At 38.1% G+C, this 15,333-nt stretch overlaps 2 protein-coding genes across 2 annotated transcripts; both read left to right on the top strand.

The window, feature by feature from the left end:
- The first annotated feature begins 2,175 nt into the window (after positions 1 to 2,175).
- Positions 2,176 to 6,834, top strand: LOC104156796 (parvalbumin, thymic). The gene is made up of 5 exons (XM_009703489.1): positions 2,176 to 2,216; positions 3,862 to 3,929; positions 4,748 to 4,880; positions 5,145 to 5,254; positions 6,533 to 6,834. The coding sequence occupies exons 2-5, from the start codon at positions 3,869 to 3,871 to the stop codon at positions 6,556 to 6,558; spliced, it is 330 nt and encodes a 109-aa protein (XP_009701791.1). The 5' UTR covers positions 2,176 to 2,216; positions 3,862 to 3,868; the 3' UTR covers positions 6,559 to 6,834.
- Positions 6,835 to 10,418: 3,584 nt separating this feature from the next.
- LOC104157237 (parvalbumin beta-like) lies at positions 10,419 to 15,333 on the top strand. Its single transcript, XM_009703490.1, is given in 5 exon segments — positions 10,419 to 10,517; positions 13,002 to 13,119; positions 13,772 to 13,904; positions 14,704 to 14,813; positions 15,308 to 15,333. Coding segments are annotated over 5 exon segments (486 nt in total).

The following is a 15,333-nucleotide window of genomic DNA, read 5'->3' as shown; positions in this document are numbered from 1 at the left end:
ACTTTTAAAGACTGCATCCTCATGTGATTCATATACAAAAGTTCAAACTAATGGCAACAGTCCACAGGCATTAAGGGAAATAACAGCAATCAATGCTATTTTTAAAGGGAAGAGTGGGGGCGAGGGGTTAACATATGTGGAATTAGCTCTGGGCAAAATGAGAAGCCATTGCATCTAAAATCAAATGCATTCTCTGAAACAGACACCAGAGACCAAATTCCCATGTAGACTCCTGCAGTCCAAGAGTTTCAGCAGAATTTGGCCTTCCTCTTAACTTAGCTTCATTAGGTCATATCATGCCATCAGTTTTTATGTTGGACACCCTACTTACTTCACATCAGTTGTTGGCACTATGTAGGCAATTTTCCGAATTGGAGGGGGAGAAAAGGGTGGTGTGTGCACAAGGGAGAGGAATTTTTTTTCCCATGTAGAATAAAAATCATTTCTTAGGAGAGTTTGAGGGGGGAAAGTGATATTTGTATCCCTTCTACCAGATGTCACCAGTGGCAACAAGAGGCAGTATTAAATATCTATCCATCAAATTCTTCTTGAAATTTCTCAGCGTCAGCTGGTCAACAACCCATTCAGAAAACGGGGAAGCTGAAATCTACCACAGCCATTCCTAACGAACAGTTTTCCCTGGACAAGAATTATCTGTGTCTGAAATTTTTTCATGGAGGACAGACATGCAGAATTTGTAAAAAGAAAAAAAGCTTGTAGCAATAATTTTTCTTATGTTTATATGCAGTAAGTGAACTAACGCCCCCTCCACACACAGTATCTTTTGCAATGATCTTTTGTTGCTTTTTCATCAGCTGCTGTCAATGTTGGATGCACTAAGGTCTTGTAGGTACCCCATGTGCCACTTTTTCTGCCTCACACTATAAGTTATTAGTGGTTGGCTTCAGTGCTTGGCTAGGTTTGGCTTCCACCTTAGAGGGAAATGCTTTGGAAAAAAGATGTCTTGATACTCTCTCTGACATTAAGACAGTATCTGCACTGTCATCTCTTACTGTGATACCACCTCAAGCTGTGATGCCAACTGCACCGTCATCCCTTGCCATCCCTTACCCCTGGCCATAATGCTATCTTGTGCTGTCATCCATATGACTTGTCTTTCATTGTTCTGCTACGTCAAGCCACAAGTGAGATCCAAGCTGACAGGCTTCTCACCATGAAAAAAAAATTGAGATGATAAATTGTTTCTATGCTATTAAAAAAAAAAGCAGTAGCACAAAGGAACACTTGGAAACAGCGCTGGCCAAAAAAAATTTAAAAATAATCACTTATCTAAAAGAGATCAGAAGGTAGGCTACAAAATTGCAAAGACACTCTTCACATTGTTCCCTGCAGTGATGCTGCTATCGAAATTTTTCTCTCTATTCTGAAAGCAAAGATCTTTCACGTAGGGCTCAGGGGCTTTTGTCTCAGAGACAGCTGGGTAGATCACAACCCTTTTTCTTCATACATATGCGACTAAACAGGATGTCAGAACCTTGCAGAATTGTAAGATTTTCTCTGGAAACATACCAGACAAAATACCCTCCCCCAACCAACTGTTCCAATGGACTGACATAATATTATTTTACCTCCTGTAGCAACAAACTCACTGTGGTGGTTTTTTTTTCAAAACAACAGACCAGACATTCTGGGAGACAACGCGACTATTATCTTCCTTAAATGGTTTGCTACACAAACAATATTTGAACAGGATAGTTCTTTTTTTTGTTTAGTGCTCTAATGATGAAACTCTATCACACGTAGTGTCTACAGATAAGATAACAAGTTATCACATTTAAACGTTCATTAAAGGTATCTCTTCAGAAGTTAGTAGTGCTTCATTTAATCTGATTCCTTGGATCAAGCATATCAGATAGTAAGGTTTTTTTCCTGTCCTACATCATATGAAGAAGTTGCTATTTTCTGCTTAAATCACAAGAAATTTAATATGACTCTGTCCTTTTCACCTATCTGGCCACTTATCTTGTTTCATTTGCAAATATCATATGTATTCTCTTGAGATAAAAATAGTGCAAGATGATTAGTTAAGCAAGTTCATTTGACACCATTCCCCCTTCGTGACGCTGAAATCTAAAATCTGTATATGGTATACAACTTAAAGCATATATATGCAAGCTCAGCTCTGCTGGAGACACACAGCAAGTACGTTCCTCCCAACCAGATTGCTTCCTCATCCAGTCAAGAAGACCACAAAGGTAAGCTGATTAGATCCTATGCTTTCAGAAAAAGAAACACAAAAGCAAAATGCTCCTTAAATGGAAAGTGCCTATGCAATTAAAGTATCTATTCTTATATCAGCTTGCAGCATGTCATATCTTTACAAGCTAACACAGAATAGAATCAGCGTTCAGATCACAGGATGGAAAAACACAGGAACGATGCCTCCTGTGAAAAATGCTGTAATTTTTAGGTTTTCCTTCAACTCTTCCCCACTTTTAATCCTGTCAGCAGTGAGAACTAGGTGAACGGCAGAGCTCCTAGTGCTGAGAGGGGGAAGTACTTTGCACAAGAAGCCACTGGGACAAAATAATTGCTAGCAAAACAAAATTAACTTATCTGCCTTAGCTGGAGAAGTACCCATTGCCATTAGCGTGAATTTGTCCCATTGTCTCCTTACACCTTCTGAGATATTCAGAAAGGGACTGAAATGACTGACAATTTCCTCTGCTGCAAACCAACAGGTACAGAGGCAGCCATTTCATATTTTCGACAAAGTTTAAACCTGTGTGTAGATCTCAAACCAGCGCACAGACGATAAATGGTTACCACATTAGTTTCCTTCTCATGAATGCTGCTTTCCATGCTTAGACAGGAAGAATGATGTTGTTTAAGATCAGTTAGGGATTCATGAAAAGATATTTCAGTTCTCTTGTGGCTTTCATGAATAACTTTTCTATGCCTTAGTTCCCGTTCCTTCATTAGCGAATCTACTTTACAGTAATATCGCAAGTTTTAAATTGTAACCAGTCTGCACTGGTGTGTGCAGTTTACCAAACTGTAAATGCATCGATGCCATGTTCACGCTAAAAAATTGACTAGAAATTCAGGCCTTGTAGCATTTTCTTAAGCAATATATATTATGTGGGCAAACCACTGCAGCTGTTGGTGGCTGAATGGGACAAAGAGTATCTTCTGTCAAATGCTGCTCTATCAGAAGAAAATGCCTCCTCCACTCTAGTAGGGACGAATATTAACTCTCAATACCTCTGTTCTAAGCACATCAATATACTGAAATGCCAAAATCTGGATAAAAATCTGGTTTATTATCGCCTACATGGAATTAAAAAAAAAACCACAACATACTTCAAAAAAAATTTTTATAAAGCTATCATGAAATGTAGTCTTTTAATGATGCAGCAGCCCAGCAAGCCAAATTTATAGTGTAGTTACCTTTATTGTTGCAACTAAACACCGGATTTTTAAAATTCCAATTACATTTATTCCAGATATAGTTCTAGGGGACATACTGAGCCTTATCTTTTATGTATGCTGTAAATATATGCCGATTTTAATTGAGTAATAATCCACCTCCAGGAAAACCCACACAGAAGTCATGAAGTTTTGTGGTGCTAGACACCTTTGATTTGCTCTCCCAGTGCAGTACAGGCATCAGATCTTCCTGAAGCCCCACACTCCTGCATGCAGAATTCCTCCCTCATTACCCAGTTTTAAGTGGAAGCACCTGCTGCAGACATCTGTTACAGTACACTCCGCTTACAATTAGATGAAGAATGTCTCCCTTATCATATACTGTCACAGCAGCAACTTCAAATAGAGCCATGAAAGAGGTAGAGAAGTCATTTTAATGACTAAGTAGCTCACATTTAATTTATTTTACAGTTCAGCAATGGCCATCACTGACATCCTTTCTGCTAAAGATATTGAATCTGCTCTCTCCAGCTGCCAGGGTAAGGAATGGTTTCTCTGCAGCCAGAAGATGCATATCATTTTTATGTCTTAAGATGACATGCCTATCATTTTCCCCTTAGATTCCTTTCCTGTGAAATCTCTTTCTAGCTACATTACAGTACAGCCCCTTGAATTCAGAAAGTCTCACAAGTGGTTATTTGGTGGGTAACATTCCCCAAAGCACAGAGCAGCAATTAAAGGGCCACAGTTTCAGTAAGGGCTGGTTTAACTCTAAACTCTGTCAATTTTTAAACCTGTTAAAGACTTATATTTAGATAGTTAGGCTTTTCATTCAAAATGTCAAAAAAAAAGCCTCAGCTTGCAGAATCAAAGTGTGATTTGTGAGGCAAAGACCAGTCTCAGTTCTCTTAAGAGTTCTTTGGCAAGATTAAGCCAATTTTCCAAATGCTCAAAGAGCTAGTTTGACTGTGAATTACTTACTTTTCTACCAAACTCGTCACCAAAGTAGGGACTAAGTGGAAATGAAGTGATAATTATAGGAACTGGTCTGTAAGCCACAGTAGCACCCTCTAAATATTTCTTATTAATTGCATGTGACACATGGCATAAATACTGATTTAGCAGAATGTGCATTGTAGCAGAAAACTTCAAACTGGCTGAAAGGATTCAACTTCAAACAGGCACAGAGTGATTAAAAAGGGAAATTATCTACTGTATCTCCTTTTTTTGCTACACCGGGGAACAAGAGAAAGAGGAGCAGGCTGATGCTTAAGAAAAGAAATACATATTCCCAAAGAATACATACAGTAGTAGCAACTTCAAGGGAAAATATTTAAACAACTACTGTTTTTTCCAGCTGATGATTCCTTCAACTACAAGTCTTTCTTCTCCACGGTTGGTTTATCCAGCAAAACTCCTGATCAGATAAAGAAAGTTTTCGGAATCCTTGATCAGGACAAGAGTGGTTTCATTGAAGAAGAGGAGCTTCAGTAAGTACTGTTCCGCTGCTGTATTTCTTTAAACAATGTAAACCTTTGAACTTGCTTGGTGTCCTAGAAGAAACTTGTTATTTTTAAAATAAAACACAATTCCTTGGCTTTCCTTGAATCTGTGTGGATTTCCTCAGATAATAAGAGCAGGCACTACCTTATGGGTTTTTTGGCATGGGTTTAAGAAGGCTAGAAATACCAATATGCCAAGAACATTTCAGAGAATAAAACTCAAGCACAGTACTCTACCCTGTTCTATTTCAGGCTGTTTCTGAAGAATTTCTCATCGAGTGCCAGAGTCCTCACCACTGCCGAGACCAAGGCTTTTCTGGCTGCAGGTGACACTGATGGTGATGGCAAAATTGGAGTGGAAGGTAAGACTTTTGGAAACTTCATAAAATTTGTGTTTTAAAATGCACGCTTTTAGGGCTGCATTTAAACTGTCATGAAGAATGCATCCAACTACTTTGGCGTGGTACTTTCTGCCACAGTTTTTATATTAGCAAATACTCCTTTATTTTCATAGCTTTATTCCCATTTGGTCTCTGTTGCAGCAACAGCATATTTAGGCCCAACGTAGAGCCTGTTCTTCCAATCAATAATAAGAGCTTTGAGGTTAATTCTGTCGTGTGTCTCATCCCTAGATTCAATGTGCCAGATTTTTAAAACATCCTGAACACCTATTCGTTCTTTGAATTTCAATTTCTGCAGTGGATGCTCTGTACTTCTGGCTATATGACGTTTTCATTTTTAAACACACTTCCACCTACATACACTTATTTCTTCATCTACTACTATCAAACATTGGCCAATATTACCGAGTGGTTGATTCAGTAATGTAAAATAAGGCTGGTATTGTTTTTCAAGGCTAGAACTGCTGCAATGCAGCCCAGAATTTTGTGCTGGAGAATTATCTGATAAGTGCAAATTTCACTAGGCACTCCTTCTAAAGAAAACCTCACAGGGATGATGTGAACTGCCCAGGATATTTCCTTTAGAAATTGCAGCAAAGGAAAATAGGACATTATGCATCATGTATTAGAGACGAAGTCACTGAAAACAGGACTGTCTCAGCTGAACTAGGACAAGTGGCAATAACACACGTGCTAATCTTAGCCAGAGTTTGGGAGGAGAGAGAGATACACTGTTGGAAGAATCTGCTTTAGCAGCAGCTTTTGCAGCTTCTGTTTATGAGCCCCAAATAAAGCATTATATTATGCAGATCTTAACCCTTAACCATTGAACCTCCCATTCTGAAATTACATCACTACTGATATTTTTTCTTTGAAATAACAAAACAAAAAAATCCCTCATATTGAAAGCTACAGGCTCAACCTAATTCACTCTTTGCTTCCTTGGCTATTATCAGAATTTGTAATGGGTTAAAGATAGTTTACCTTTAACTCAGGATTTCCCACAAATACGAATTTACAGACGCACTTCTCTTCTCTGCACTTACTCTTTTTAAGGAGTGAAAAATCTGTTACGCCCCCAGAATCTCAGTTTAGCAGTAGCTTGCACAGTGTTATAATAACTTTGGGAGCCCTCCATGGCTAGGAGTTTAAGTAATTTTTATCTCTCTTTTCTAAAGATGTTAAAACCCACTTTCGTCTAGTTTTATTCCCTGCCTTTCTGATTTTCTTCCTTGACAGAATTCCAGTCTCTGGTGAAGGCATAAACAGCACTAGACCAAAGGCAACCTTGGACTGACTCTTCCAATTACCTCGTCCAACAAGCACTTCGCACTCAGCATGTGTTTGTACATTTTTATATTGTTTCAGGCATTAACAATTCCCCATACATCAAGGTCACACACCGGATTGCCGAGAAATCTTGCAATGTACAGATGTTTTGGTCACGTGGCATTGTTACATTTCCATTGTAAAGAAGGCACTTTGTGATTTTCAACCACTCATAATGTTGAAATTGTGGCTGGAAGAGGGGAGAAAAAAATTTTTTAAAAATAACAACTTGGGGGGAAAAAGCTGCTTTTCTAATTTTGTTTAGGTTTTCCATCCTCATGCTGACTCGCCAGACACAGTTTTGATGATCTTAAACAATATGTCAACTTTTAAGGCTTAATTGTACTGATTTCATTGAGTTTTATTTCTGCTTAATTCTCTGATCCTTGAGGAAAAGCAATGCCAACAAAATAGCTAAAAATAATTTATATTAAGTCCCAACCATGAGAATTTGAGAAAAAAATTTAAGAGGAGTCAACACATAGCTCAAAGCATGGAATAAGTTTGTGGGTAATTTTACAAAATGAAGTACTAGGCTATGGCATGTATCATCAGAAAGTGTTTATGGCCTAAAATGTAACTCTCCCTTAAGAAGATTTATCTTTCATGAAATCTAAGGCAGCTGTGAGATAGAGGAGAAGGGTCTAATCCCAACTCTGTCTCTGTCATAAGTCACAGTCCCCTGACAACATGGGCCACAGGCCTGGAGGTTTTTCTGTAAGTCATGAACATGTTCCTTATTACCTCTTAATATGTACAAAACAATAATACTTTGCCACATTTGTGAATTTCTGTGTTTCCTACAGATGAAACAACAGCTAGTCTTGCTGTTTGATTACCTTAAAGCTCTGTTACATTGCTAAATAATGGCAATTACTCAATTCTTTCATTTATTATATGAATAATGATCTATATAATCCATAATATTAGCAATTTTCTTAAGTCTGAAAATTACTAAGAACTAGTCTTTCCTTTGATAAGTGTCTTACAGGATTTAGAGCTACTTATAGCATTGTCTGCATTAATGGACAAAGTAAATAATGTTCATGGTTAAATGCAGAGCTCAATAGCCTGAGTAGATGATGTGCATTTCTGGCTGAGTGGGTTGGAAATTTCCCCACCAACATTTAGTTGTCTCCTTTCCCATATACCATGATGTGGTTCCAGCTCACAAGTAGACTGTCATTTTAATACTCCCTGCTGAAACTGGATGATAATTATAACCTAATTTGGCAGCTGTTTCGAAGAACATCAGAAACAAAGCCTTCTGGAACTTTTATGTAACGTTCAATGTTGGCATTTCCATGAATTGCGAGATGATTATGTGAGGCAAGTACAGCTCACTCATACCCAGGCATGTAAGAGAGCTGTTCAGCAGATTTAAGACAGCTAATGCAAAAGAGGAATTCTAGCAATCAGACTCACTGAAGCCCTGGCAGAATTATAATGAATATAAATCCTAATTCCATCCCCACCACCTCTGATGTTAAATCTGGGTTTAAATTATAGCTGCTGTTAATTGAAGCACTGAAATATTTTGCATAATGATGAGACTGTTGGTCCTTTTACCTTATTCATTTTCCTATCTGCTGAAGAAAAAACCCAGAGCAATCCAGACCTGCAGCAATATACAGATGTAATACATTAGCTCATCACACTGCTAATCACTAAAATATCATGTCACTAGTTCACAAGCAGATGGCACACACAATGCCATAAGTGACAGACCTGATACTGCATTCCTTGCACATCTGAAAGTCTCATGTGGAATGCAAGAAATGCAAGACTACATAGTGGCCTATCCTGTATTTCAGAAGTGCTGAACAACTGCACATCACTGCCTTCTGTTGCCACAAGGGGGAATTAATTGCCTCTGAGAATCAGGCAATTCTTGTCTATGTTGCAACTTTACATAAAACATAGAGAAATTTGTTTGTGAGAAAATCTGTTCTTCTTAAACAGTAACTCGTGGCAGGAAGATGAGTTTTAAATCTTATTAAAACCATCTGGCCATTTCATTAGAAGGAATTACAATAAAACTCCAAAAAGTCCCCAATTTCAAAAAAAGCTCATAGACTGTTCAGCAAAAACAGCGCCTAGTCCCTATTAAGCCCTCTGTTGGCACTAGGGTACACATTTGTAGGGCTAACCAAACTGGAACAGAATATTTTCCACGTAAAAGAAACAAATTCCAAAAATGTAAATTTTTCTTGGAAGGTTCATTTCAATGACTTTAAGTTCAGCCAGTGGCAGCCTTCAATTTTCCTAGGGAATAGCACAAGTGTTCTCTGAACTTGACAATGTCATTGTGCTAGAGAAAACCTTTAATTGCAGGATGTCTGTGTGGATGCCATCTGAAGTAGTAAAGAGACAAATGGTGATATCACAATGTTACCACAATTAAGGTGTAGGATCACGGAGTAATTCATGTTGGAAAGGATCTCTGGAGGTCTCTGGTCCAATCGCTTCCACAGAAGGCCAACTTAGGGCACACTACTCTAAGGTAAGTTTGAGTATCGTCAAGGATGGAGGTTCTATAACCTCTCTGGGCAATCTAATAAGTAAGGATTAAATCCTATGCATCAAGCTTTTGTGAATGAAATACACAAATAAAATACTGCTGAGTACACAGTTAAAAAACAAAATTCCGTTAGCAACTGTTTATCCTAAAAATCAGAAAGGATCTAACAACGCCCTGTATGAGCACACTGATAACCTGTTCTCAGGTTTAGAGTAAGACCGTCCTACTCACTCTAATACTGCTTCATAATTCCCAGGATAAAGGAAACGTTGTTTACATGTTTTACCTTTACTTAAGACAATTAAAGAGCAATCCAAAATGTCAGAGCCAGATCTGAGTTCCACTGAGCCCAAAGACTGAGTACTCAGACACACCTCAGTCCACCTCTTTACCCTGGATGGGCAGTTTAATCTCTAAGCCTCCCAATACTTCTTGTGAAACACAGACGTACTATGGTCTCTTTAAGTGGGAGCTAAACACAAAGAAATTGATTGTCTCACTCCTTAGCAAAAGGATATAGAGGGCCAGGGTGTTGAATCCAATAGCCCTAGTGCTCTAGCCGCTGAATCCATCATCTCTCTTAAACTGAAATTTTGGGTTGTCCTGATAAAGAAGCACGAATCAGACATAAGATAAAATCTCCTAGTATTTAGTGGAAGCTGGTTGCCTTCTACCTTCATGATCCTTTGGAAATCGCAACCTAGAGCCATTTGTAAACTTCAGATTCAATTTCAGCTCTCCAACTGTTCGAAATCTCATAGTCATCTTTTAACAAGTAAGAGAGCACAGAAAGGGCAAGGGCATGTCGGAACATTCATTGCACATATAGACTGGTAAAGTTTCTTCTTTGAGTTAGCAGCCAGCCCATGTGGAAAATCTTTGATGCAGCATCATCAGAGGCGCCTGGAGCTCTTCACACAAACAGTGTGGGCAGAGGGGGCCAAGGTTGGATTCATTTCCTGGAATGGGTTACTCAAACAGATATATCTTGATTAAATCCCTGAACAGATACATACCTAACATTTTTCACGCTTAATTGTTCACATATTTTAAAACATTTTAATAAGTGGATGCTGTGGAATATGAACAAATTTAAAGTGTTTGCATTTTATGAAACTTAATTTCCATATTACTTTTGCTTGCAAGCACAGAAAGATACTATTGCATTGGTATGGACTTCCTTTCTGGTACACTTTCTGCAGCAAAGGCCTATAAAGCACACTATCTTAGCAGCTGGCATATGCCTGCTCCATAACTTTTGATTTGTTTATTAGCATGTCCTACACTGATGAAAACAAGAAAATCAGAGGTTTTGTACATCAAGCTCCAGAAAAGAAAATCAGATCGCCACGTCGGTTACAATATGAAAAGAAGGTACCCCTAGACAATGCCTTCCCCTGCAGTTACAAAGAAATTATTGACCCTAAGTTCAAAGGGGAACTTATGCCAAAGTAGAATATACAAATACTTGACTCAAAGGAAATCACATCAGTTTCATCACAACTAGATATTAACCAGCTGGTATTTCTTAGATACTAACTTTCTGCTCTAAATCCCAGGCTTCCAGAACAAACTGATACTATATTTGCAATGATCTCCCTAACAGACTGTAATATTTAGCCAGCATAAATATAAACACAGTAAAACCTGGTTTTGTTAGACAGACGAAATAGCCTGTTCTTCCTAATCATCACTGTAGGAAAGTCGTCTGGAATTATTTCTAAGTTTTCAATTTATTCTGTTTCTTTCTGTTCCAGTCTTTCGAGTGATTTGGTAGTCTAGACTTTTTTTCTTTTAAATATCTGTTCTTTCCTCTTCTCTTTCTTTGCTCACGAACGCCCTCCTGTTAACCTGTTCTCACCCTCAGTTGGTCTCCTCTCACCCCACGCAGTCCCTGGGAGAGACCACGGCCGGACTTGACTGTCTTTGGTGCCACCTACAGGCAAGCTCTGGTTTGACACAGAAATACTCAACTAAAAACTATCAATAAATGCTTTGTCATCTCAACGTGGTCTTCTCACAAGGATTATTTCTTGAATGTTCAGTAATTCCGACGCAATCATCGGATCCTCTCTGATCCCAGGCTATACTCTCAATTATTTCCTAGGAATCTGAAACAAAGGCAAAGCTCGATTCCCAAATGAAAAGAGTGGATCATTTAGTTTTATATATCCACCAACTCCGGATAAAATGCCTTTAAAAGTAACTTGCTTAGTTCATCTTATATAGTCCAGAAAACTTTGCTTTCACAATGTTGAATTTACCACACAGCATGGGTTTAGAATAATATATATATATATAGTCGGCACTTCTAAGCATTCTTCTCTTGAAGAGTGATCAGGAGAAACTAAGATGTGCCAGATGGGGTTTTGTCTGTATTTTCATGTATATAATTGTTGAAAGAAAAGACAGTGGCTTTATGTTATATTGACCAAGTGTTAGGCTTTATTTTAAATGTAATGGCATTACTCAAATATTATTTAAATCTACAGTGACACTCTGCACACATTTATGTATGTGTGGGTGTGAAATATTCTCCCAATGGCTTTTTACACCATTGGCCAATTTCAGCCATTCACAAGGTCATTAAATTCCAATAGATTTCATGAGATAGCCGAGCAAAGGATCCTATTAATAACCAGTAAGAGAAAAGCTGCAGCTTGAGCTTAGCTACTGTTTGAATCCTTACAGTCAATTTTTTTCAGTACAGAAAGAAAGAACCAAGTATCACAGATTTCACTGCTCAGGTTCACTCCTTACCATTAATTGATGCATACTCCTGGGTGCTGCTGAACAACTGAGAACTGACATTCTATAAATGGACACATTTATTATCATGATTTAAAATGAGCACCATGCAATGAATTAATACTGAGCAAATGTCTTCAATATTAGACTCTTATCGTCTAAAGTACACATTTCAGTAATTGGGTAACCAAAGCTTATAGGTCAGCCTATTAAAAATACTTTGGGCTGATTTAATATGAAAAGTTTTATCTGTGAGATTCTACTTGTATGTCAGATATATCTGTTAGAAACATATCAGTATTAGTATTATCTGAAAACTATTAGGGCAATTGCAGGAGTAATGTTTCATGGATAATTCCTATCAGGATCAGGCCCTTAAAGGTCAAAGTCTACCATGAAGATGTCCATTTGTTGCTACCATTAAGCAATAAAAAACCCTGCATTTTTTCATTCGCAGTTCAAAAATCATTTATTAGACTAAAAATAGGTGCAAGCTGAGAGGATTTACTTTGTATGGCACTAAACCTTACATATTGTCTAAAACACCATGCACATTCCTTTGGGATATAAATAACAATCTGATTAGCTAGCAAGTCTTGTCAGCCACGGTAACTTATCCCCTGGGGTATCTGAGCCATCACGTGGCTCTAGGGCTTCTGTAAAAGGTCGAGAGGACTTAACTAAGGTCTATATAAGTCATTATCCCTGTCATTTGAAAAATAATTAAGTCAAGAGGACTCTGACAATCTTTTACCTTACAGTTTTTTCTGCTCTTGGCTTGGGGAAAACTAAGTGGCAAGGTGAGTTCAAACTTCCCTCTGGAGCTTTTGAAGATGTCACATTAATCCACACAAAAAATGCGTGGAAATAACCAAAGATCCCCAAATGCCATGCAGTTCTATAAATACATTCAGTTTTGTCCTCAGCTTGTGCACCTGGAGACTTCACTAGAGACAACAGCAAGCCAGATGCACTACATGTGTCTGAACTAAAGGACGGAAGAGTCGGCTCCTGCAGGGCAGCTGCCCTGGTTTGCCCTGGGACCTAGGTTGTAACTGCCCCACTCATCAAACCTGGCTGTCCTCATGGGGCAGTGTCAAAGGCTGATAGAGCAAGATCAATATGAACTCTACTCAATGTTATTTTTCATTTTACATTAGCTTTGACGTGGCCCTTTCTGGTATCCTGACAGAAGCTGAAATTGCTGCTGGCCTACAGAGCTGTCAAGGTAACATTTATGTTTTAAATTCAGTTTATTTATCAAATTTCTTTGTCCTCACTACCCCAACGAACACAATTCCAATGGAAACAGAAAAGGCTGAAAGGATGAACTAGACAGTATAATGTTGATGTCCTCTCCAGGGTACATGGTAAGACGTTCTTGCTATGTTTGTTTGCTAATTACAGCTTTAATTGTTTTATCAAAAAGAGAAAAAGGAGGCAATCAAACAGATGCAAGTTTTAATCTTTGTCAGCCAAGGTACAGGCACCCATCATCACTTGTGCATTGTAGCAATTTTAAGTATGAAAAAATCCAGAGGCTATAATCCTGTTTTTTTTCAGAGAATAATAATACAACTCCTGCTGATTTCAATACAAGTTCTGTGAATTTATGTTTGAGTGAAGTATCTGTTTACAAATGTATGTTCTTGCATGATGAAGACCACAGTCAATATTTATCTTCCTAGGATTGAGAGATCACTGATGGAAAAATCCCATTAAACTGAAATAAACTCAGGAAAATCAAAGATTGTTGATTGGGGTTTGCAACAACCCTCGCTGTACTGCAGGAGTTTGCTGCTTTTTGACCAAAAACTCCTTTTTTTTTTTTGTTCCAGATCTTTTAACTACTTTTCTTTGTCTCTTCCTGCTTGTTTCAGCTGCTGATTCATTCGATTACAAAACCTTTTTTGTCCAAGTGTGTCTCAACTCCAAGTCCAAAGACCAGCTCACCAAAGTATTCAGAATTCTTGACCAGGACAGGAGTGGCTTTATTGAGGAAGATGAACTGAAGTAAGTAAATAAAAAAAAGAGTTACCAACAGGTTTGTGTTTTATTGTCTCAAAATGCAGGATAAGATCAGAAATACTCCCTTTCCTTCTGTCTCTTTGGATGAGAGACAATCTCTGTGTGTATGTGTGTGTGTGCATGCATGTGCGTGTGCTTGTGCTTGTGCTTGTGCTGAAGGAGCTGCAAGACAAATAACAAAGGAAAGACTGGATCACAATGAGAAAACACTCTGATAGCACTGAAAATACTTGTTTCATGTAGGGATAACTGACAGACTGTGAAGATAAAAATAGCAGTTCTGCTAGAGTTTGCTTTTTATCATTGCAAGATTTTTTACTAGAGTAAATTCAAAGGGCTATTTTTCTCTTATCTTTCTACCACATGAATTCTGTCTTCTGGATCATATCCATCTGACTTTGAAGTTAAAAAGTAAGGTTAGAAAAATTCTTGCCACTCTTAAGAGTCTACACCTTAGCAGAAAAGAAGGAAGATAACACAGGAGGGAAGATGAATCCTGCCACTGTGGAGTCAGTTTCAATTGTGCCTTTTTAATCCAACGAAACCAAGATGTCATCAAGGATTTTTACATGTTGTGATGCAACATCCTCTTACCTTCTTACCCTTACTCTCACTGAAGTTAGAGGAAGTTATGCCATTGAATTCAAAATTATTTACCAAGAGCTTTTGAAATAGTCTCAAGAATTGAATCAGGCTTGTAATTTTACAGCTATTACCAATACCAAATTCTAAATGCTTTCGGTACTGAGTATGTCTCACACATTTGTCCTCTCACCTTTAACAGACTTTTCCTGTAGAATTTCTCAGCCAGTGCCAGAGCTTTGACTGATGCCAAGACCAAGGCTTTCCTGGCAGCAGGTGATAGTGATGGAGATGGTAAAATTGGAGTGGATGGTACGACTGCCTAAACGGAGTAATATCTGCCTCTGAGACTTCCTAATGGCTAGCTCTGGGCAGCTGCCCTGCTCCATACATTGCATGTTATGGATCTGATTCTGAGGTGCTCAGATCTGCTCTGTATCGTAGAGAGGATCTAACATCAGAGCCAGCCTATATTCTGTCCTTGACTACCAGTGGTCAGTCCCTTTTTTCATCTACACAGACTTTTTCAGGACTGGAACCTAAATGAATGTATTTATAAAATTTCAGTTCATAATTTCACTGCTTTTCACTATAGAACTATGGTACGATGTGACACTTAAATGCAACACTTCCTTTGTCTTAAGTATCTATTATTATGAGTATACAATGTGCTACCTTTAAGGAATGATTATCAAAGGCAGTATCGTTAGTTTCCCACTGTAACTCTAAAAATAAATAAAGTACTTTTTTGACTGTATGATTACATAATGTGGTCCCATTTTATTATTCTTTTATCTCTTTTTCAGAGTTTCAAGCTCTGGTCAAACCTTAA

This window comes from Cariama cristata, unplaced genomic scaffold (genome assembly GCF_000690535.1).
Source record: "Cariama cristata isolate BGI_N322 unplaced genomic scaffold, ASM69053v1 scaffold18387, whole genome shotgun sequence".
Lineage (NCBI taxonomy): Eukaryota > Metazoa > Chordata > Aves > Cariamiformes > Cariamidae > Cariama > Cariama cristata.
The sequence above is the reverse complement of the archived record's forward strand: the minus strand, read 5'-3'. Positions and strand labels throughout refer to the sequence as shown.